This window comes from Neoarius graeffei, chromosome 8 (genome assembly GCF_027579695.1).
Source record: "Neoarius graeffei isolate fNeoGra1 chromosome 8, fNeoGra1.pri, whole genome shotgun sequence".
Lineage (NCBI taxonomy): Eukaryota > Metazoa > Chordata > Actinopteri > Siluriformes > Ariidae > Neoarius > Neoarius graeffei.
In genome coordinates, this window is record NC_083576.1 from 71603861 (window position 1) to 71627487 (window position 23627).

Consider the following 23627-nt stretch of genomic DNA (forward strand, 5'->3'; position numbering starts at 1 on the left):
CTCCTCACACTGCCACCTGCTGGAATCCTCCAGATTTACATAAAGTACACACACAAGTACAGTCAGTACACTGCTTGCGTACGAGCCACGTACCGTCAAGTATGTCCCGGCCGTTAATCTGCCTTGTGACGGAGCATGAGCAGCAGCTCAGGATTAAAAGGATAGATTAAATGTGACGTGTCATGGAGGAAGAATGTGTCAGTTAGCCTTCACCTTCCCTTATTGGTAGATACGTGATATTGAAGAGCTCGAGTGAGAATTGGCAAATGATATCCAAACTTCCAGAAAACAGGTCAACATAGAGGATTAAATAACGTCCCTGAAGGCATTACGCATTTCCCGATGCGTGCATGGGTGCGTGTGTGTAAAAGACGGTACCTCTGTAAATGGTGGGCAGCGGCAGGGACGACAGGCCTTGGCTCTGCATTTGCTGCTGCTGCTGGATTCTTCTTTTGGCCTCCAGGACGGGGTTTTCGAACTGCGTCCTCCTGTTAATGTGGCTGCAAGGGAGGAAACGCAGAGCTCTCGTTTGAATGCTGCTTCTCTCTCGCTCTCAGTTGCTACACAATGACACGCTTGTGAGTGAACGTGGGGTGACGACACTTACTCCACATAGTAACTGCCATATATAGGGTCGTCTATTTTCTCCCAGCCGTACGGCAGCTCTGTGAGGGGAAGGAAGAGGTAAAAGAAGAGAGGTGTGAATGGGATACTGCTGCGTCCCGAGGATTCCTGCTGTTTAACGTGACACCAGGGCATTGTTAAAAAAAAAAAAAAAAGACTGCCTTGTTCCGAAAACAATTTCATCGCTTTTATTTGATCTGGATCAAGTGGAAACATCAAACCCGAAACGGCCTGTGTGTGCGTGTGTCTGTATTCTCTCGGAAAGAGTGCGTACGTGACCCAGAGGCGTTAAAATCAGTTAAGCTGTGATGTGGAAACTGTAATTAGTTCATGATGAATGAATTGCGTCGATACAGAGTCTGCTCGGAGATTCTTTTCACTCGATACCGAGGTGTTATTGGTGCATAAAACTAGGATTTAATATCTGTTATTTTACGAGCACTCAGTGTCAAAACCCTGCACGAGTTCAGGATTTGTTCTCGTTGAGGTTTTCGTGTCCCAGTCAGTGATTCTTATCAAAGGTCATTATTGTGTTTGCTTCCTATAACAGCAGCTCTGACGGTAACACTGGCTGTAACTCAAATCACAATCTTACAATAAATATACTCGTTCTCATACAGTGTTGTTTCTATGGCAACATCTCATTCACAGGGTGGATGTAATTCCCCACAGTACTCAAAGTCTAATAACAAACAGATTAAACCCTGATTTCTTTTCAGAAATAATGTTTCTCTGAGGAGACATTTACTGAACATTTACAGAAGGAGTCTCCAGTCACAGCACATTGTAACGTTCAGAGGTTTTCCGCAATGAGAAAGTCGAAGGGTGGAGGATTTTGTGCTTTGTAGTGTCTCGTTAACGAGCTCGTTTGTTTCATGACTGTTTACAGCTGCTAAAACATCACTGATAACAGGAACTGTTCCACGGATGGTCCATAACATTAAATATTACTATACAGGAACAAAAAAGTTAACTCGGTCTCACAGGGGAAAAAAAAAAACAGAGTACCTTCTGTATGGTGAACAACACTGTCGCAAGCATACGTCACGTATTAATGTCTCATCTCATCTCATTATCTCTAGCCGCTTTATCCTGTTCTACAGGGTCGCAGGCAAGCTGGAGCCTATCCCAGATGACTACGGGCGAAAGGCGGGGTACACCCTGGACAAGTCGCCAGGTCATCACAGGGCTGACACATAGACACAGACAACCGTTCACACCTACAGTCAATTTAGAGTCACCAGTTAACCTAACCTGCATGTCTTTGGACTGTGGGGGAAACCGGAGCACCCGGAGGAAACCCACGCGGACACGGGGAGAACATGCAAACTCCGCACAGAAAGGCCCTCACCGGTGGTTAGCGCTGTCGCCTCTTGCTGTGAGGCGACAGCGCTAACCACTACACCACCGTGCCGCCCACATATTAATGTATCAAACAAATTGTACACTAATGTATGCGATTTTAACCACGCCCACCTCTACCACTATGCTACTTGATTATAGTTGATGGGCAATACTTTTTTTACGTTTTTAAACATACTAAACAACCACACGTCACATGGTAACGTGGGCATTTTCAAAACACAGTCTTTAGGCTGTAAATTCTTTACACTGCCAGAAACAGGGGTAAAGCAGGAGTCCATTTCTGTTCCCCAAGGTACAGTATACACTAATGTACCCCCTAGGGCACATTATTGGACCTCAAGTGTACTTTTTTAGGGTCAAAAAGGTACATATATGTTCCCAAGCAGCATAAAGTGTACAAATAAGTACCTTAGAGGGTACTGCCCCAGTGACAAGCTAGGGTACCCCTACAGGTACAACGATGTACTTTGTTTTCTGAGAGTGTAGTTTACAAAGATCATCGACTATATTTCCACGTTTTGAAACAACCTGAGTTATCGTGACTTGCTAGTCTGACTGTGTTTCCAGAGAAGAACGTCAGGTTCATGAAACTGGAAAGTCTCATCATGACGTGTGTCATGAAAAGCACAAACTTTACACACGAACTCAGTTATGCTTAATATGTTTTTAAAAAAAAAAAAGAGGTTAAAATTAACTTGCATACATATGCAGGTGATTATAGAAAATCGCGTGCGCTGATTGGTCGAGAAATTAAACCAATTTTTTTTGTCTTAAGAAATTCATTAAGGAGAAAAAAAAATAATTGCCTGGTGAGGGAATGTATGTTTCGAGCTCTTATAGTGTAAAGTGATAACAGGAACTAACGTTCAGACATTCCAGAACATAAAATGTAACTACAAATAAATAAAAATACAATAAAAAATGAAAAATTGCTGTGGTATAAGAAGAATAAAACACTTCAGGATGTGCTGTTATTGGAATTTAGTATAAATACGGAGGTAATTATAGAAAATATAATCCGAATTTCTCAATAATCACCTCGAGCGACTCGGCGAAACAATCGCTTCGTCATTGTAAGTGAGGAAGAATTACAACCCCGATTCCAAAAAAGTTGGGACAAAGTACAAATTGTAAATAAAAATGGAATGCAATGATGTGGAAGTTTCAAAATTCCATATTTTATTCAGAATAGAACATAGATGACATATCAAATGTTTAAACTGAGAAAATGTATCATTTAAAGAGAAAAATTAGGTGATTTTAAATTTCATGACAACACATCTCAAAAAAGTTGGGACAAGGCCATGTTTACCACTGTGAGACATCCCCTTTTCTCTTTACAACAGTCTGTAAACGTCTGGGGACTGAGGAGACAAGTTGCTCAAGTTTAGGGATAGGAATGTTAACCCATTCTTGTCTAATGTAGGATTCTAGTTGCTCAACTGTCTTAGGTCTTTTTTGTCGTATCTTCCGTTTTATGATGCGCCAAATGTTTTCTATGGGTGAAAGATCTGGACTGCAGGCTGGCCAGTTCAGTACCCGGACCCTTCTTCTACACAGCCATGATGCTGTAATTGATGCAGTATGTGGTTTGGCATTGTCATGTTGGAAAATGCAAGGTCTTCCCTGAAAGAGACGTCGTCTGGATGGGAGCATATGTTGCTCTAGAACCTGGATATACCTTTCAGCATTGATGGTGTCTTTCCAGATGTGTAAGCTGCCCATGCCACACGCACTAATGCAACCCCATACCATCAGAGATGCAGGCTTCTGAACTGAGTGCCGATAACAACTTGGGTCGTCCTTCTCCTCTTTAGTCCGAATGAAACGGCGTCCCTGATTTCCATAAAGAACTTCAAGTTTTGATTCGTCTGACCACAGAACAGTTTTCCACTTTGCCACAGTCCATTTTAAATGAGCCTTGGCCCAGAGAAGACGTCTGCGCTTCTGGATCATGTTTAGATACGGCTTCTTCTTTGAACTATAGAGTTTTAGCTGGCAACGGCGGATGGCACGGTGAATTGTGTTCACAGATAATGTTCTCTGGAAATATTCCTGAGCCCATTTTGTGATTTCCAATACAGAAGCATGCCTGTATGTGATGCAGTGCCGTCTAAGGGCCCGAAGATCACGGGCACCCAGTATGGTTTTCTGGCCTTGGCCCTTACGCACAGAGATTCTTCCAGATTCTCTGAATCTTTTGATGATATTATGCACTGTAGATGATGATGTGTTCAAACTCTTTGCAATTTTACACTGTCGAACTCCTTTCTGATATTGCTCCACTATTTGTCGGTGCAGAATTAGGGGGATTGGTGATCCTCTTCCCATCTTTACTTCTGAGAGCCGCTGCCACTCCAAGATGCTCTTTTTATACCCAGTCATGTTAGTGACCTATTGCCAATTGACCTAATGAGTTGCAATTTGGTCCTCCAGCTGTTCCTTTTTTGTACCTTTAACTTTTCCAGCCTCTTATTGCCCCTGTCCCAACTTTTTTGAGACGTGTTGCTGTCATGAAATTTCAAATGAGCCAATATTTGGCATGAAATTTCAAAATGTCTCACTTTCGACATTTGATATGTTGTCTATGTTCTATTGTGAATACAATATCAGTTTTTGAGATTTGTAAATTATTGCATTCCGTTTTTATTTACAATTTGTACTTTGTCCCAACTTTTTTTGGAATCGGGGTTATACAAATGATGAAAGAAAATGCTGTTCCTAAAAGCATTAAAGATGCTACGAAGTTTGTTCTAAAACTATTCAAAGGTGCGGTGGGACTGTGATTTATTTTATCAATTTCAAAACAAAAGTATTTTATGTGACTCGGCATAGATGAGTGATACAAGTCTGTATGCACCATTATTACATTTGCATGCCGCTTTTGAAGTTTGAAATAAATTATTTTTTAAAGTACAATTTTGTTTAAAATAATCACTTGTGTATTTATACTGAAACAACTATCCACTTCAGGCTCAGTGAATATCGGTGAATAATAACCTCCACCTTGTCTCAGATATTATTCAACAATATAATATTTCACCTTTGGCAAATAACTTAATTATTCTATTCACATTCACTGGATATGAGCAACTGTGTGCTCTGATTGGCTACTCTACTACTAGGCTATCAGCTCATATACCGTGAGTAGAGAAAACAAAATGGCGGCACGTGATGCTGAACCAACTGAGGATGAAATAAAAACTCTACTCGAAAACAAAACCCCAAAAATTGTTATCAAGTATATTAAAGAAACAGAAATAGCTAAAATAATATAGTCAGTCCACGTGGGTTTCCTCCGGGTGCTCCGGTTTCCCCCACAGTCCAAAGACATGCAGGTTAGGTTAACTGGTGACTCTAAATTGACCGTAGGTGTGAATGTGAGTGTGAATGGTTGTCTGTGTCTATGTGTCAGCCCTGCGATGACCTGGCGACTTGTCCAGGGTGTACCCCGCCTTTCGCCCGTAGTCAGCTGGGATAGGCTCCAGCTTGCCTGCGACCCTGTAGAACAGGATAAAGCGGCTACAGATAATGAGATGAGATATAGTCAGTCCCCCCCAAAATCTCCTGTTCTACACTCCAACCCTGTCGGTGGCGGTAATGCACCTTTAAGTTGGTTAAATTGCTAAAAAACCCTAAAGAAGAAGAAGAAGAAAAAGAAGTAGAACCCCCCCCAAAAAAAGCACAACAAAATATGGAATAAAAGTATTTAATGGTAAGAACATATCTTTTTTTTCAAGAATTATTATTATCGCATTTTTCACAAATTGTTCCCGTCATTTCGCTGGTTTGTTGACATACTAAGCGGAAAGTATTTTGTCGGATGTTTCGTATAAAGTTTTTATTCCTCGAATTTGCCAAAAATAAAAATAAAAAAATGCTCTGTTTCTCAAAATCCAGTGAATGTGGATAGAATAAAATAATTATTCTACTCAATCTCGTCGTACATGGCTTATAGCCAACTCGGTGCCATCAGCTCTTGTACGATTTGATTTTGTGGAATAATTATTAAATATTACATATCAATCTTATTAAATAGTCTTGTGAGCTAATTCAAGCAGCTCACAGCAAAACAAAAATTCAGTCCTGCCTTAAACGTGTATCTGATGGACAAATTCGAACTCAAATACTCTGATCTCCTGCTAAAGACTGCAGGTGTAGATGTATGTTGGATCAGTGCCCTTTTAACTCATTCGACTTATCAGCAAGTCCAGGCTTATGTTCCTGATGAGGTTCACTGGAGCTCCTGAAAAACACACAGTATTTCCTGAATAACCTGCTGCAGGATGAATCAACATTCAGCACATTTCTCCTGTTTGTGAAACACGCACATCAAATTTTGGCCTGCCGCTGAATCACCATGACGACCAAAATGGAATAGCCTGCAGCATCATTATATCACCACATTATTATTATTTCTGTCATTTTTCTCTTTATTTTACTCAGTGTGTACATTTACAGAGCTTCGCTTCCGTGATGTTACTCGATGATAAATCCTGTTCATGGCAAACATGCATTTCACTTTGTGTTACAAAAACACACTCGTCGGTGACTGTGACTGGGGTATGTTTTCATACAGGCTGGTCCCTATGAGGTTACGTATGTAGTCATGCTCTATAAACTCCAGATAACCCTAGCGTTCCCCGTCTGTCAGAACCGACGCCAAACTTAGCAACAAGGTCCCAAAGGGAGTGCTGGATATTATTACTAGCATCTTAAAATGTCACAAGGTCACCATGTGACATTGAGTTACAGGTCTTAATGTGTGTGTCTCAACACTTTCGATGTTTAAAACCATCAACCAGTAAATATTAATGATAAATAATAAAAATACAGTAAATATCCCTATTCCACAACTGCAGTAAACTATAATACTCGTGATCCATGGAAACCTCTGACTTGTACTGTATACATACACTCACGCATGAGTGGTGAACATATTCACGAGTGAGTGGAAATATTTTCGACAGGAGAAGATGGACTTCATATCTTCGCGCCACCGTGTAATGTTCTTTATATTATATGGACACATCCACAAAAAAAACTACAAGTTGATCAAAATAATTTTAATTCTGAACCAGTTCGCTATTTTGACAACGCACGTCTAGTCAGCAGGAAAAAACTAGGAGTGGCGTCATCAGAGTGAAATATCAGGAATTATTATACATACAGGACACTTTTTTGATGGAATAAAAATGTGTTCTATTCCCTTCTAGCAAGTTTCATTCATTCGGTTTGATAGCATGCAATATTGTTAGCGTATCACTTATCCAACGTGTATTACTTCACTCTACCCAATGGAGAATGAGCGTTGAATATGGTTTACAATCTTGCGTGGGTGTCGAGACATGTCACATGTCACAGCTGATGCGAATATCCAAGGAGAAAGTCTTTTGCTGTGCATGCGCACAAGTGTTTCTTTGTTTGCTGGGAAAGAGAAAGACGCATTGAACACCCGAAAGGCTCCCAAAACTTCATGAGATATTCTTATTTACAAGAGAAAAACATACCAACAGACATCGAAAAACTGATAGACACATCGGAGACGTAAAACTTCCGTGCTAGCGGGTGACTGTGACAATTTGTAAACAAACATGGCCGCCAGGTTTGCGTCGTTAAACAGGGAAGATTCTGAGAGAATTTTGAAAGAGAAAGATGCATGCAATATTGTTAGTGTATCGCTTATCCTAAGTGTATTGCGTCACTCTACCCAATGGAGATTGAGCGTTGAATATGGTTTACGATATCGCATGGTTGTCAAGACAACATGACGTCACATGTTGGAGCTGACGCGAATATCCAATGAGAAAGTTTAATGCTGCGCATGCGCACAAGCGTTTCTTTGTTTGCTGGTGGCGCCTGCAGTAAACTGTCTCAGTGAATTGAAAATGCCATAAGATATGTATTACACTAACCCCCCTGTTCTTAACTTTTTGTAAAATCTATAATTGTTCCATTGGATGTGTATGTATAATAATAATAATAATAATAGGGGCTTCAAAGTTTGGGAGAATAGCAGGGTACAAATAATTTACAGCAGGGTGCAAAATGGTAAAATGTCTGCCAGCGGCAGACATAATGCACGCAAAGCGTGCAGGGATAGATAGATAGAGAGAGAGAGAGAGAGAGAGAGATATGCAAGTACGAATTTTTCATGGGGCGGGATGGTTTGGAACAGGTCGTCTAAAATTGGGATAACATTTACCCGGGACGGGTATTTGAGGCGGGTCGTCTAGCTTAAGCTTGATTAGCGTTGTTACGCACGCCAGTGTTTCCCACAGAAATTTTGGAGACTATGGGGGAGGCGCGGGGGTTGTTTAAAATTGAGTGATATGTTAAATATTAAGTTATTACTGAAAAACTATTGATTAAAAAAACAGACACTGAGAAATGGTCCTACAAACAACTTTACCAATATAAAAGATTAGCAGGACTACAAAAATGCAGAAAAATAGGCTTTACTTATCCAAATGCACCTGTTGGTTCAAATGTTAAAGTGCAGAGAACCTCACAGCACAACATGAAGTTACCTTAAAATATAATATAAATGCCTCAGCTTTCATGTAAGAAAAAAAAACTATTAATACTAGTGCTGTGTGCAGGCAGTCTCTCCTGAAGACTAAATTAAACAATAATTATAAACTAATAAAATAAATGGCTCAGGCTTCATAGAAGAAAAAAAACAATTTGAACAGAATCTCACAGTATGATGCTGAAGCTGCCTAAACAATGGAAAATAAAATACCATTTTGGCAAAAACGTTGGCATCCATTAATTTCTTGTATTAAGTAAAAAAATATGTTGCCAGATACTGCTGACGTTTTACAGCCCAAAATATGTTCAAAACCCACCAAAATGCACTTAAAACCTCCCAAATTGGGCGGGAAAACGCGCAATCTGGCAACACAGGCGGCAGTAATGGCTGCACTCGTGTCGAGGATGTAAACACAGTTGACACGGCAACGGACATACATGACATAGTGGATGTAATTTACGTTCACAACTTTTTTTGCTGTCAGAAATATTTAATATTAAATTTTGTGACTTGACTGACAATAGCCGGCGGCATAGCAAGCCATAGCCGGCGATTTGCCGCCGGTGACCGGCTACTTTTGAGACCGCTGTAATAATAATAATAATAATAATGGCTTTTTTGTGGTATATCAGATATAAAACAGAAGTAATTCTATTTGGGAAAAAAGATGAAAGACTCAGGATTACCACTATTCTTGACACAAAGGGGATTAAAACAAAAAATATGGTTAAAAATCTTGGTGTTTTCATTGACAGCGAGCTAAACTTTGACAGTCACATGAAAGCAATCACTAAATCGGCATTTTATCACCTAAAAAACATTTCCAAACTAAGAGGACTTATGTCAAAAAATGATCTGGAAAAACTTATACATGCCTTCATCTCTAGTAGGGTTGATTACTGCAATGGCCTTTTCACAGGCCTGCCAAAAAAGACCATCAAACGACTTCAGCTGGTTCAAAATGCAGCGGCGAGGGTTCTCACACGAACTAAAAGAACAGAGCACATTACTCCAATTCTAAGGTCCCTTCACTGGCTTCCAGTAAGCTACAGAATTGACTTTAAAGCATTGCTGCTGGTGTACAAATCTCTAAATGGTGCAGGGCCCAATTACCTCTCTGATATGTTGCAGCGGCCTAACCCAATCAGATCTACCAGATCGCAGCAGCAAAATTTACTGGTAAAACCTGTCGTTAAAACAAAGTATGGTGAAGCAGCTTTTAGCTACTATGCAGTACAGCTACGGAACCAACTGCCAGAGGACATTAAAGATGCTCCTGCTGTTGGCAGCTTCAAATCTAGACTAAAGACCAAGCTGTTTTCAGATGCTTTCTGCTAAATGAATATCGTCATCTTTATGTTTTAAACTTTACTTAACTTTTACAGTCTTTGCATGTCTTAAACTTTACTTAACTTTTATTCTATTTTATTCCGCTGTTTTTACTGAACTTTCTCTCTTCTTCCCCCTTTATTTTATGTAATTTTATTTTCTATTGTTTACTGTTTTGCTTTTACCTCTGTAAAGCACATTGAACTGCCACTGTGTATGAAATGCGCTATATAAATAAACTTGCCTTGCCTTACTTCATTCAGCTAGCATAATACTGAACAAGTCGAAGAGGAGTGGAATATATTTGATATACCACTCAACTCCATCCATCCATCATCTGTAGCCGCTTATCCTGTGCAGGGTCACAGGCAAGCTGGAGCCTATCCCAGCTGACTATGGGTGAGAAGCGGGGTACACCCTCGCCAGGTCATCTCAGGGCTGACACAGAGACAAACAACCATTCACACTCACATTCACACCTACGGTCAATTTAGAGTCACCAGTTAACCTAACCTGCATGTCTTTGGACTGTGGGGGAAACCGGAGCACCCGGAGGAAACCCACGCAGACACAGGAAGAACATGCAAACTCCACACAGAAAGGCCCTCGCCGGCCCCGGGGCTTGAACCCGGACCTTCTTGCTGTGAGGCGACAGTGCTAACTGCTACACCACCATGATGCCCTCAACACCAGCCAATATTATTTAAATGTGTCACTCAGATCCACGATGTATTTTGTATAAAAACTATGAGTTTTTTCAACAAGAGAAGATAAACTTCATATTTTCAAGCCAACGTGCGATTTTCTTTTTATAAATTGACACATTCACAAACAAAAAGTCCCCAAATTGATCAAAACAATTCATCGATTTCCTCACAAGTGACATCTAGAGATTGATGGTCACAGTTTTGGTTCTCCATGTCCTGGATGGAGCTCGTATGAAAAATACAAGTGGTGTATTTCCCAGTAAAACACTCTTGTCCATATATATATACTGTATGTATGAAGCTGGTTAAGATAATGCCACTAGCGTGCAAAGTGTCATCAAGGTAAATGGTGGATCACTTTGAAGAATCTAAAAATATGAAACACATTTTGTTTTGTTGTTTAACACTTCTTTTGTTTACCACATAATTCCATATGTTATTTCATAGTTTTGATGTCTTCAGTGTTGTTCTACAATGTAGAAAATAGTCTCATCTCCTCTCATTATCTCTAGCCGCTTTATCCTTCTACAGGGTCGCAGGCAAGCTGGAGCCTATCCCAGCTGACTACGGGCGAAAGGCGGGGTACACCCTGGACAAGTCGCCAGGTCATCACAGGGCTGACACATAGACACAGACAACCATTCACACTCACATTCACACCTACGGTCAATTTAGAGTCACCAGTTAACCTAACCTGCATGTCTTTGGACTGTGGGGGAAACCGGAGCACCCGGAAGAAACCCACGCAGACACGGGGAGAACATGCAAACTCCGCACAGAAAGGCCCTCGCCGGCCACGAACCCAGGACCTTCTTGCTGTGAGGCAACAGCGCTAACCACTACACCACCGTGCCGCCGTAGAAAATAGTCAACATACAGAAAAACCTATGAATGAGTCGGTGTGTGCAAAAGACTTAGGCATATGCAGAGAAATGCTGTAAAAATGCCTTAAAAATAATGAAATTAAATGTTTCAACATTAAAACCAATCCATAAAGTGCAGTCAACAGTAATAAATGAATCAAAGTCAAGATGGTGCAAGATGAGTCCACCCTTTGCTTAAAAAAAAAAAAAATATATATATATATATATATATATATATATATATATATATATATATATATAGTAGTTTGAGGTCCAGTGAGTGCAGTTTGATAAGGAAATGAGCTGTAGGTTTTACTGAGCATCTTCCAGAACCAGCCACAGTTCTTCTGGACACTTTGCCACACTCGCTTCTTAATTTTGCACCCAAACCCAGCAGCCTTCATTATACTTTCTTCTGTCTGAAAAATGACATACAAACATTTCTCTGTAACATTTAATTTTGTGCTGGAAAACTAATATTTGGAATCTGAAATGTTTTGTACTGACAATCGATAATGTAGATAATGTTGAAGTCATAAAATAAACATCAGTAACAAAGTTTGTACTCAAATAAAACAGGGTGTCTGAGACGTTTGTACAGTAAGTTTAGATGTGACAACATACCACTCGAACTTTTCTGATACTCATCCTGAAACCTTGAGTAACACCATTTCATAGTTAAACTGTAATTTCACACAGAATTCACTCACACTTTCAATACAATGAAGTGGAAAGATCATCAAATCAGTCTTAATGAAGGAAAAAACAAACACTCGAATCTCTTTAAATGCAAACGATTCCGGTTCCAAAAATGCATTTCTTTTCCGAATCCAAGTCCAACCCTTTCTATTTGTTGCTGATGCTGTGTATGGGATCGGTGCCATCTGTAGTGGTAACACTTTTTTTAGTTGAGAAGAAAAACAATAACAATAACAACAAAATGGCCTGCCAGAAGTTGCCACAATTTTACTTTGAGCCAAGTATTTTTTTTTTCCACTGTTGCATTAATTAGCTGTGTTATTGATTATGTCAACGGAAGGTCCTCCCAAGGATAGTAAGACAAATGCATATATATGTGTGTGTGTGTGTGTGTGTGTGTGTGTGTGTGTGTGTGGTGTCCAGGCAGGCTACTGATTTCCTTTAGCCTGTGCTGGCAGAGTGAGCTGTGGACACTCATTGTGTAGAGCAAATGCTTTGGGCTAAAAGCCAGAAGACTTGAAATTGACCAGCTTTGACAGTGATCACTGATGGCAATGGAGAAGACTCCTGGAGGTTTATACAGGTCAATTCCCCATCACCCACACACACTAGAACGCAAGCTAACATATCAAGATCTGACAAATCTGGGTTATTTCAGCATTAAGAGGAGACTGTCGCTGCTCAAATACGCGTCGACGCCGAACGTTCAGCGAAGGCTGAGTGGGAGAGAAAATGAGTCACCCTCAGCAGCAGCATTTTCTTAATGGAAGACAGAGCGGGCTGACTTAAGCCAACCTGATTGCCTGATCCATGAATTAAACCTCTTAACAGACAAATAATACAACGTTCAGCTCCACACAAGTTGGAGCTCAGTGTTCATCTTGTTCTTCTCTTTTTTTTCTAGTTTCAGCGAACTCAGGTTCTACTGTACAAAACCCATCGTCTGTCTCGAGAACATCTCCAAAGCAGAGCTTTCAATCCACACATCTGTAACGTGAACTTCCGAACGAGGTTCAAATTTATAACCACAGCTTACGCAATCAGGTAAAAATGTCTTTTGCAACTAGTTTACACAATAAACTGGTCAAAGTCTAATCAGAAGTCCAATTTCTTATTTAAATAACTGTCTCAGCTCAACACACACACACACACACACACACACACACAGACTAAGAGAGACTCTGAAACAGACCACCTTAAATATCAATCTCACACAAACCACCTTAAATCACTGGTCCTCCATGGCTAGTTGCCATGGCAACTGCAGAAGTCATCTCTTTTTCAGGCTCTTTCATTCACCAAGTGTTTTATGTATATTTGAGAGCGTGGATGAGTCTAAACATGAGCGCGCGCGGGTCCGTATGTCTACATGCGTGTGTGTGAAAGACACGAACGTCACAGTGTATATGTGTCTTCCGTCAGGATTTGAAGATTTACTAAACGTGAAATAAGATGGATTCGGTTTCAATAAATCACTGCTCCATGTTATTACACAACAGCAAAACTGCAAACTGAAGCAAATGTCCTCGACACAAATAATAATAAATAATATTATGTGTATCATATGCATAAAACAGACAGACAGAAATAGATACAAATCTATAAATGCAGTACATTATATATTGTGTTATAGCCTCGGGGAGCTCAGAGCACTTTTTATATGTGTCCATCAGAATTTCATGAGTGTTTCTCCTGTGGAAGTCGCAATTCTTGAGCAGAATCCTTAGACAACTTATCTTGGTTCCACGCTGAACCACCATGAGCCATCAGACACCCTCAGTGCACCCTGACACACGTTCTTCAAATGGAGTTGAACACTGTTCTTCAAAAGATTTCCCCTCATTTGTATTTTGACGTTGGTGGTCGAGAGCACTGTCTGACACGTCACTCCAAAATCTCCCCGATGTGTTCAGTTGTGTTGAGATCTGATAACTGTAAAGGCCAAAGCACAGGATTTACATCATTTTCATCCTCAGAGAGCGCTCATACCCATAGGATAAATCTGATCAGTCAGAACTTTGTATTGATTCGCAGCGATGCTTCCTTCTAACAGGGCAAGTAGACGCAAACAATGCTCGCAAGAAATCAATGCCCACCAAACCATAACAGAGCCACTGGTTTGTCTGTTTTTTCCCTTTATCACTGTCTGTACATACTACACACTGTACTGTGTCTCCTTCATCACAACATAATACACGATTAACTAAGTGATAAATATGACAACATGACCATTGAATACAATAATACAACTGTAAAGCACTGTAATAAATGTTATATATTGTGATTCGGTATTGTGCAAGCAAAAGCCACTAGACATGACAGTTCACCCAATTCACGATCCGATTCGATTCACGATATTGTTAAAGTGACACAGGTCGATGTATTAAAAAGATGAATAGTCCCTGTGGAGCTAGAATAACCCCTAAGTACTTGAATCACATGCCGTATTGCCCGCTGCCTCACATCTGTGAAGGAGAATGAGCTGGAAAAACACCACGCGCTAATGTTTACACTTGGGTACAGAAATAGCTGAGGTTTATCCTCGTTATAATATTATAATGAGCGAGGTCGCAACAAACATGGTGGAACCGGCGGCCTCCGACACAGAAGTGAGTGCTCGAGAGCCTTCCAGCTCAGAGGTGCTTTTAGATTTAGAATATTTCAATTCTAACCTAAGTTGATCTGGGCGAGGGGGCGTCGTGGCTCAGGTGGCTAAGGCGCCATACCATAAATCTGGGGACCCGGGTTCGATTCCGACCCGAGGTCATTTCCCGATCCCTCCCCGTCTCTCTCTCCCACTCATTTCCTGTCCTGTCTCTACACTGTCCTATCCAATAAAGGTGAAAAAAAGCCCAAAAAATATCTTTAAAAAAAAAAAAGTTGATCTGGGCGTTCTACCATGTTTGCTTTGGCTCGCGACCTCTGACCTGTGCATGACCTCACGTGACTTTTCCAAACTGGCTGCCGAGCGGTTTGTAAACAGACTAACACATGGTTAGGATGCCCCGCGTTAGGAAATAAAATGTATTGAAATAAAATGATGCATACCAGCTATGGGGATGGGTATCAGCTCAAACAATTCAGAAAGGGGAGTGGATTCAATGATTCCTGAACCAGCACATTGACCAATGTCACTTTAAAGGTAGACTACCTTTCAGGTTTTCAGAACGCTACTGAATTCGAATCACAGACTTCCAATTTTATTATTATTTTTTTTAAATATAATTTTTAAAAATAGAACAATTAATTAATTTAGGGCCACGTGACCCTAAATTCTCCAACATTTTTTCCTGCTTCACCATGACCCAATTCGAGATACTACGTCATGCATCACGTGGTGGGCTTTCCCCGTTCGCACAAGGCACTGTGGGATACAAATTTGAAACAGGAGAAAACAATGGAGGACGCGAGCATGCAAATGAAACGTGGAAGACCAACTACAGTAACGGTGTGACGGTCTTTCACTAGAACTTTCACTAGAACTAACAAGCTAAGAGGCCACACCTCCTTCACTGAGACTGGGACTTACAGGTACAGAGGCCACACCTCCTTCACTAGAACTTGGACTGACAGGTACAGAGACCACACCTCTTTTCACTAGAACTGACAAACCCAAAGGCCACATCTCCTTCACTAGAAGTGACAAGCTAAGATGCCACGCCTCCTTCACTGGGACTGGGACTTAGGATACAGAGGCTACACCTTCTTCACTAGAACTTGGACTGACAGTTACAGAGGCCACACCTCCTTCACTCGAACTGAAACTCAGAAGCCACACCTCCTTCACTAGAATGGACACGCCCAGAGGACACACCTCCTTCACTAGAACTGACAGGTACAGAGGCCACACCTCATTCACTAGAACTTTGACTGACAGGTACAGAGGCCATGTCTCCTTCACTAGAACTTGGACTGACAGGTACAGAGACCACACCTCTTTTCACTAGAACTGACAAACCCAAAGGCTACGCCTCCTTCACTAGAAGTGACAAGCTAAGATGCCACACCTCCTTCACTGGGACTGGGACTTAGGATACAGAGGCTATACCTTCTTCACTAGAACTTGGACTGACAGTTACAGAGGCCACACCTCCTTCACTCGAACTGAAACTCAGAAGCCACACCTCCTTCACTAGAACGGACACGCCCAGAGGACACACCTTCACTAGAACTGACAGGTACAGAGGCCACACCTCCAGGGCCGTCGACAGGGGGGGACAACCGGGTATTTTGTCCCGGGCCCAGGCATGAGGGGGGGCCCAGAACTGGTCCCTCATGAAGATGCCATTAATCATTCTGTTTCATTTCAAAATGTGTTGATTTGGGGGAGAAAAATGTGCTATATTTGCATTCAATGAATGATTTCTGGTTCTTTTGCCTTTATTGTCTTCGAAAATAGATTCAAGAACCCACCTACCACCCCTAATGCAGAAATGGTTTGGTCTTTGATTAAGGCGCCAAATAACACGGCACTATTCCATCATAACGCTTCGACAATAAGCGTGCGAGCCCGTTTGCCAACATGCACAAGTCAGGAGCAAAGAAAAGAAAAGAGAAAAAGAGATGAAGAAGCCAAGAGCCTCAGAGGCTCACTGCATAGATATTTTAGAAAAAATTCAGATGATGCAGCAGGTGGTGAAGGCAGTGGGGCAGCTGAGCCAGGTAAGAACACAGATAACTTTTTTCCAGCCCCGTAATGTAACCCCAGCACGCGCGACGCGCCATTCATAATTATAAAGTAGGGGATAGCAGGGTACACTGAGTGAACACTGAAATGCACAGGGCATTGAATTATTTCATAAACATATCGGTTTAATAACACTGTGTTGCATATATCTCAATGAAGCAAAGAATAGCACATTGGCCCGCAATCATATCCAAATGTTTTAGGCACGCTTGCTGAGCTGCGCTGAGCTGGACTCCGGTTAGCTGAAAGCCCGTGTAACGCTGCCTCTTGTTAATTAAACCTTATTTTGTTGGAAATCATCCCGTGTAGATACGACGGCATGTGAAATTGCCAGCTAGATAGAGTTTAATGTAACGAATGGGCTATAAATGGGGTGTTTTGAGGTTAGTCTGTTGCAAAACATTAAACTTTCGCTTAGACTGGATACTCTTCAAACAATTCCCTTGCTCAAGTGAAAAATGATAGGCCTGTATGAAAAGCGCAATTAATGAAAGTAGCCTAATAAGCCCTAAATGAATAAAACAACCTCTGTTTTATTGTTGTTGCTTATACGTTAAGATTTTGAAATCTTCTCGGTCCAGTTCTATATCCAGGGAACGTTGTAATCCTTTTGGTTTATCCGTAATAAACGTGTCAGCCCCCAGGTCAGATAGGCTAATGTTACGTGGTTGGGAGGGTGTCAATTTTTTTTGTAACATTCTAAATCGAGTACGGAAAGGACGTTTATGAAAAACAAGACAAAAAAATACACTGAAAAACTCACTGTACACATCACTAGTGGCACACACGGACTGGCCATTGGGAGTAGCGGGAGTTTTCCCGGTGGGCCGGTGGTTCAGTGTGGGCCGGCGGAGAAAAAAAAAAAAAAAAAAAACAGTTGCGCGCTGGCCTTTAATATGATAAGCAATGTTAACAGTTTCTTAAAGAAACTGTTAACATTGCTTATTACAGTTGCGCGCTGGCCTTTAATATGATAAGCAATGTTAACAGTTTCTTAAAGAAACTGTTAACATTGCTTATCATATTAAAGGCCAGCGCGCAACTGTATTTTTTTTTTTTCTCCGCCGGCCCACGCTGAACCACCGGCCCACCGGGAAAACTCCCGCTACTCCCAATGGCCAGTCCGTGTGTGATAGTGGTGATGCTTCTATGTTCAGATTTTGGGAAAGCCATAACTCCGTTCTCATTGAGGCCCAGTTCCATCCCGTAAACAATCATTTTGGTTTATCAACTACCTGCGCTCAAACATGTCACAGGAGAGGCTCAATGGGCTGGCTATGCTCTCTATAGAGCGCGAACTTGCAAAGAAGCTGGACTTCAATGACCTTATTGACGACTTTGCCACAGCAAAAGTCCGGCGCATTGCATTTCGCACCTGAATAGTTGCAGACTAAGGAAATGTTCAAACTGTAAAATATGTTGAAATGTTGAAATAAAATGGTTGACTGTTATAATGGGCTTGGAATACCTGTTATTTAAGGGTTGGAGTGAATGGAGACTGTGAAAAGAGGGGTTGGGTGTGGGTGGTTGCTGTGTGGCGATGTGCGTGCGCGCGTATGTGTGTGTGTGTGGGGGGGGGCACTCAGATTATTTTGGGGGGGCCCACTCAGATTATTTTGTCCCGGGCCCAGCCAAAGCTGTCAACGGCCCTGCACACCTCATTCACTAGAACTTGGACTGACAGGTACAGAGGCCATGCCTCCTTCACTAGAACTTGGACTGACAGGTACAGAGGCCACGCCTCCTTCACTAGGACTGACAGGTACAGAGGCCACGCCTCCTTTACTAGAACTAGGAAGCTTAGAATCCACACCTTCTTCACTAGAACTGAAAGGCATGGAGGCCATGCCCCACTGGGACTGCTAGGTACAAAGCACAAAGGCCACACCTCGTTCATCAGACCTGACTGGCTCAGAGGCTCTGCCTCCTTCACCGGGCTTGGCAGTCAGAAAGGCCACACCTCCTTCATACATCTCCTGACTGGCACAATGCCATGCTTTCTTCACTAGAACAGACGAGCTCGGATGCAACCCACCCTTCCCTGAGACTGACAGACATATAATCACACAATCCCAAAGGAAATCTGCTAACCTTTAAAAATATTATCCTCGTAAAAAACAGATGGCAGCACGATTTCCGCCTTACAGACATGCTCGCATGGATTCAGTTGCAATCTGAACTTTTGCCTTCTGGAACATAATATTTTATGTACACAGAAAAGGAGCCACCCTTAAAACCAAACATCGCAACTGGGCTGCACACAAACACACTGGAGAAGGCTTTCAGCCGCTGAGAGAAGCAAAAAATAGATTGGTGCTCTAATGGGGAGAGGAGTATTAGCAGTCAAGTCACACAGAAGCACTTAACAGACTGGTAGAAAGGGATATTGATTTTTTTTCTGGCCCTGATAAGCTGCACTTCGACTACGGAAAGGCTTTCTAACACGGTATGTTTTGGTGGAGAACTCAGTGATAACTAATAAACATACGAAAAAGCCACATTCAACCTTATGAGAAATTTCTGCCACATAAAGAGGAGAAACAAAAGGCTGCATCGATTTGTCTCTCGTTTGGTTTTTTGCTTTTGGATCAATGAGTTGAGGACATTACCAACATGTTAAATAGTTTAAACTTTCAGTGAGGTGCACTCATCTATTCTGCGTATGTGATACTAAATGAATTCTAATGTTTTATTTAATGCATGGAAATTCGGTCGATACGCAGAAATAAAACCCTACTGTAGAGGTTTTTCCTCAGAAAAACAGGAAAACAGGAGCAGAAAAAGTTTTTATATACGTCTTTAATGAATAACAAACTTCAATTTGTTTATAAGTTCAGAAACACTTGTAAAAGTAGCATGTATTTCTTAGAGTGATGATACACAGGGGCGGCACGGTGGTGTAGTGGTTAGCGCTGTCGCCTCACAGCAAGAAGGTCCGGGTTCGAGCCCCGGGGCCGGCGAGGGCCTTTCTGTGTGGAGTTTGCATGTTCTCCCCGTGTCCGCGTGGGTTTCTTCCGGGTGCTCCGGTTTCCCCCACAGTCCAAAGACATGCAGGTTAGGTTAACTGGTGACTCTAAATTGACCGTAGGTGTGAATGTGAGTGTGAATGGTTGTCTGTGTCTATGTGTCAGCCCTGTGATGACCTGGCGACTTGTCCAGGGTGTACCCCGCTTTTCGCCCGTAGTCAGCTGGGATAGGCTCCAGCTTGCCTGCGACCCTGTAGAAGGATAAAGCGGCTAGAGATAATGAGATGAGATGAGATGATACACAGGGCAACTTTTTGGGCAATGTTGCTGGCAACCAGGCGAGAGACAGGGCAACTAATTAGGGCAACAGACAATCGGCAACAACCAATCAGACAAGAGCAAATCTATTGCCAGGGAGACAGAGACAAGGCGGTATGGTGGTGTAGTGGTTAGCACGGCTGCCTCACAGCAAGAAGGTCCTGGGTTCGAGCCCAGCAGCCGGCGAGGGCCTTTCTGTGTGGAGTTTGCATGTTCTCCCCGTGTCTGCGTGGGTTTCCCCCACAGTCCAAAGACATGCAGGTTAGGTTAATATGGGACGGCCTTGGGCTGAGGTGCCCTTGAGCGAGGCACCTAACTCCTGACTGCTCCCCGGGCGCTGTTAGCATGGCTGCCCACTGCTCTGGGTATGTGTGTGTGCTCACTGCTTCAGATGGGTTAAATGCAGAGAGGAAATTTCACAAGTGTGCGATGAATAAAACTGTGCTTTCTTTTCTTCAGACACCGCAAAGATAGACACAAACATTTGCAGTCATCACTGCTGTCTTGGCTTCAGCCTTTATTTCAGTCAAGTAAGCATCACTTCTGGAACTAAACTGAATACATAGCGAGCGATAACTTTCAGCTAACTATGTTAGCAAAAACCACCGCTAGTTAGCTAAATCCCATTCAATCTCTATGGAGCGGTGGTTAGCTAACAGCAGTTTACACTTAGCTGAACCCCCCCCGATGTCTTAATTACAATACGATCACATAAAAATAGATGTCTGTTGGTTTTCTAAGCATTTGATGAGGTAAATTCACCACTTTGGGTTTACACAGAACAACTTACTGGCATAACAAGATACAAGTTGTCTCTCTTTTTCTTCGCTCCCACTGAGCTCTATATAAAATCTGGAGAGCTCATAGCTTATTCCCCGCTATAGATAGTTTTCACTGACGTCACTGACGTACTTTCAAGTGAAGAAATTCACTTGTTTATACAAGGACAAAAACACCATTAAAAAATAAGTATGACATGAACGTTTTCAAAAGATTTCTTGCTGAAGTTAAGGAGGAAAGAGACATTAGTCATCCTCTCTAAGGAGCGAGACAGCTCGCTATGTAGTTTCTACATACAAGTGAAGAGAAAAGGAAATTTAAACTCTGAACCTGACACTTTGTCGTCCTTTTCGTGAAATATTCAACGCTACCTTGACAACAACAACAGGAAGATAAACATCCTGAAAGACGAAGACTTTAAAAAGTCCAGGGAAGTCCTGAAATCCAAGCACAGAGACCTCAGAAAAAATGGAAAAGGCAACAAACCGAGTGCCACAGAAGCCTTGACTTGTGCAAAGGCGATTTAGCATATAAATGGTTTGCTGTCAATCAAATAAAAATTGATTGGTTCGTTTTTCGCACACTGTTGTTCACTGTTTTCCACTGTGTATGTTAGTTGAAAAAGGTCATATGATAAAATGCTTATTGACTGAGTTAGGTCGGGCCGGATGGGAAAGTTTGCGTACCCAAAGTTTACATTCGGTTATTTCTTTTCATATACTACCTCAATATGCACGCTCAACTCTGCACCTTATGTTGCTCGTGTCTGCACTTTATATTGTTTGTGTCGTTTATTGTCTGTTTATTGTTTGTCTATTCTGCCATTTACTGTCTGCAGTGTTGCACTCATTGCACTTGATGTTGTTATACATAGTTTTCACTGATGTCACGGCATTCCGGGGAACGCCCTCCAGCCGCCATCTTGTGGGTCAAACAAAACGGACCATCGCCATTACCGGCTACGTTATCTCGGACGAATTTATGAAGTTATATAGTCAGTTTTCTAAAATAAAGATCAATGTTGGCAAAATCAAGCAAACAGAAGTATATAGATACATTAGACGACATCTCACGACAACGGTATGCAGCCAAACTGGCCTTGATTGGGGGAATTGACCCCTACGAAGTGGACAAAGATGCATTTTCAAGTGACTATGCAGGGCTGCCATCCATATCATACCCTGATATTGTGAACTATTTCGTGAATAGTAAAAGTGCCTACACACTTGACGACCTCAAAGCATACAAGTCGCTGGAGTCATACAATTATTTTGTCTGTGGCTGGGTCCGTGAAGTCCACCATATCAAAACAAGTGACAGTCGTGTCCTAATTACAGCCAAGGTATGTAAACATTGGAATTTTAGAGCTCTCAACACTGCATATAAATATATGTGTGTGTATAATATCGAGTTGATTTAAGACAAATTTTACATCCATTAGTGGTATTATAGTACCATGTCAGTTCCAGTTAGGCATCCTCCAGAGATTGTTCACATGATGTTTTGGTTTCCAAAAACAAACTTAAACACAATTGATTGTTTATTTAAACAACTTACCACTTATAAAATGATCGGAGCAGACTTTGCTGTGTTTGGAAGGCTGATAATCCTTGCGGTTGATTCTTGCAAGCCATAGATTTCTCCTTTGTATGCTGAGTTTCTTTGTTTGCTCGCCTTCGTGCTCCCGTACAGTGGGAATTCCATAAAAGCTCCGCTTGACGTCATCATCTGACCTATTACGACAGCCGTGAATACAACAGGTGTGCACCATTGCTAGCTTTAAATAGCCTGCTTGGGTTCTTTTGAAGACTTTGTACTCGCGCGTTACAATGTGTGCTCAGTCACCCGTACGGTAAGCTTGACCCGCAAGATGGCCGCCACTAGGGAATCCCCGACTCTGTGACGTCATGTGAAAACTATCTATAGAGACGAGTGAAGCCATCTGGCTGCCATATTACCACTCCCATCGCATGTATTTGGCTTGTGTGTTAAACTGTGGTATCCGATCAAATTTGCCGCAAGGAAAGCATCGCCTGACTTTTTTTCTCTTTCATTCCCTCCTCTTATTTTCTCGACTTTACCCACATTCCTTACATATCTTTATAGCGCTTCCTTTCACTGTTATTGTTTTTTTTTCCCTTTTCCAGTTCAGTCTCCGATCATTTTTTTAATGGCTCTTTTTTACTACTGTAATTATTTTTACAGAGATTATTTCAGCTTTTCTCTTATACAGTGTACCTTTCTCTTTCATACGCATATTTCTTCTTCCTTTTATATAATTTTTTTTCCTATATAATAAGCGACAAAATTTGTTTGTTTGTTTGTTTGTCTTGAGCTAACGTCACCATTTCTCAACGGATTTTCACCAAATTTGACAAGTAGGTCCGGGGATGACCCAGAATTTTGTAGATATAAACAAAATTCATGTATGGGCCCAGGGATGTTCCTGGGGGGCACAACATCCACCCACCCCCTCCCTCAATGCCTTTCACGTTACATTTATCAACACAAACTCTCGACAGATCTTCACTAAACTTGGCACGTAGGTACAGGAGATAGCCACAATTTAGCAGAACTCAGAAATCCCATATTTGGGTCCCTGGTGGGCCCCTGGGTGGTGGATGTTTGGATTTTCGTTTGCCTTGGGTTAACATTACCGTTTCTCGACAGATCTTCAACAAATTTGACATGGAAATCTGGGGGCAACTGAGAATTTTGCAAAACCTGGGCAAATTGTCCTTTGACCTGACGATT

The 23627-nt window shown here is 41.7% G+C and overlaps 1 protein-coding gene across 1 annotated transcript in view; it reads right to left on the reverse strand.

Annotated features, from left to right (window-relative positions):
• Window positions 1–23627, reverse strand: part of magi2b (membrane associated guanylate kinase, WW and PDZ domain containing 2b) — a 485372-nt gene that overhangs the window by 160568 nt on the left and 301177 nt on the right. Inside the window, exons 7-8 of the mRNA XM_060928197.1 lie at window positions 608–665; window positions 379–500 (exon numbers count right to left, since the gene is read on the reverse strand). Of these exons, the coding sequence (XP_060784180.1) occupies window positions 379–500; window positions 608–665 (180 nt within the window). The remainder of the gene's footprint in view (window positions 1–378; window positions 501–607; window positions 666–23627) is intronic.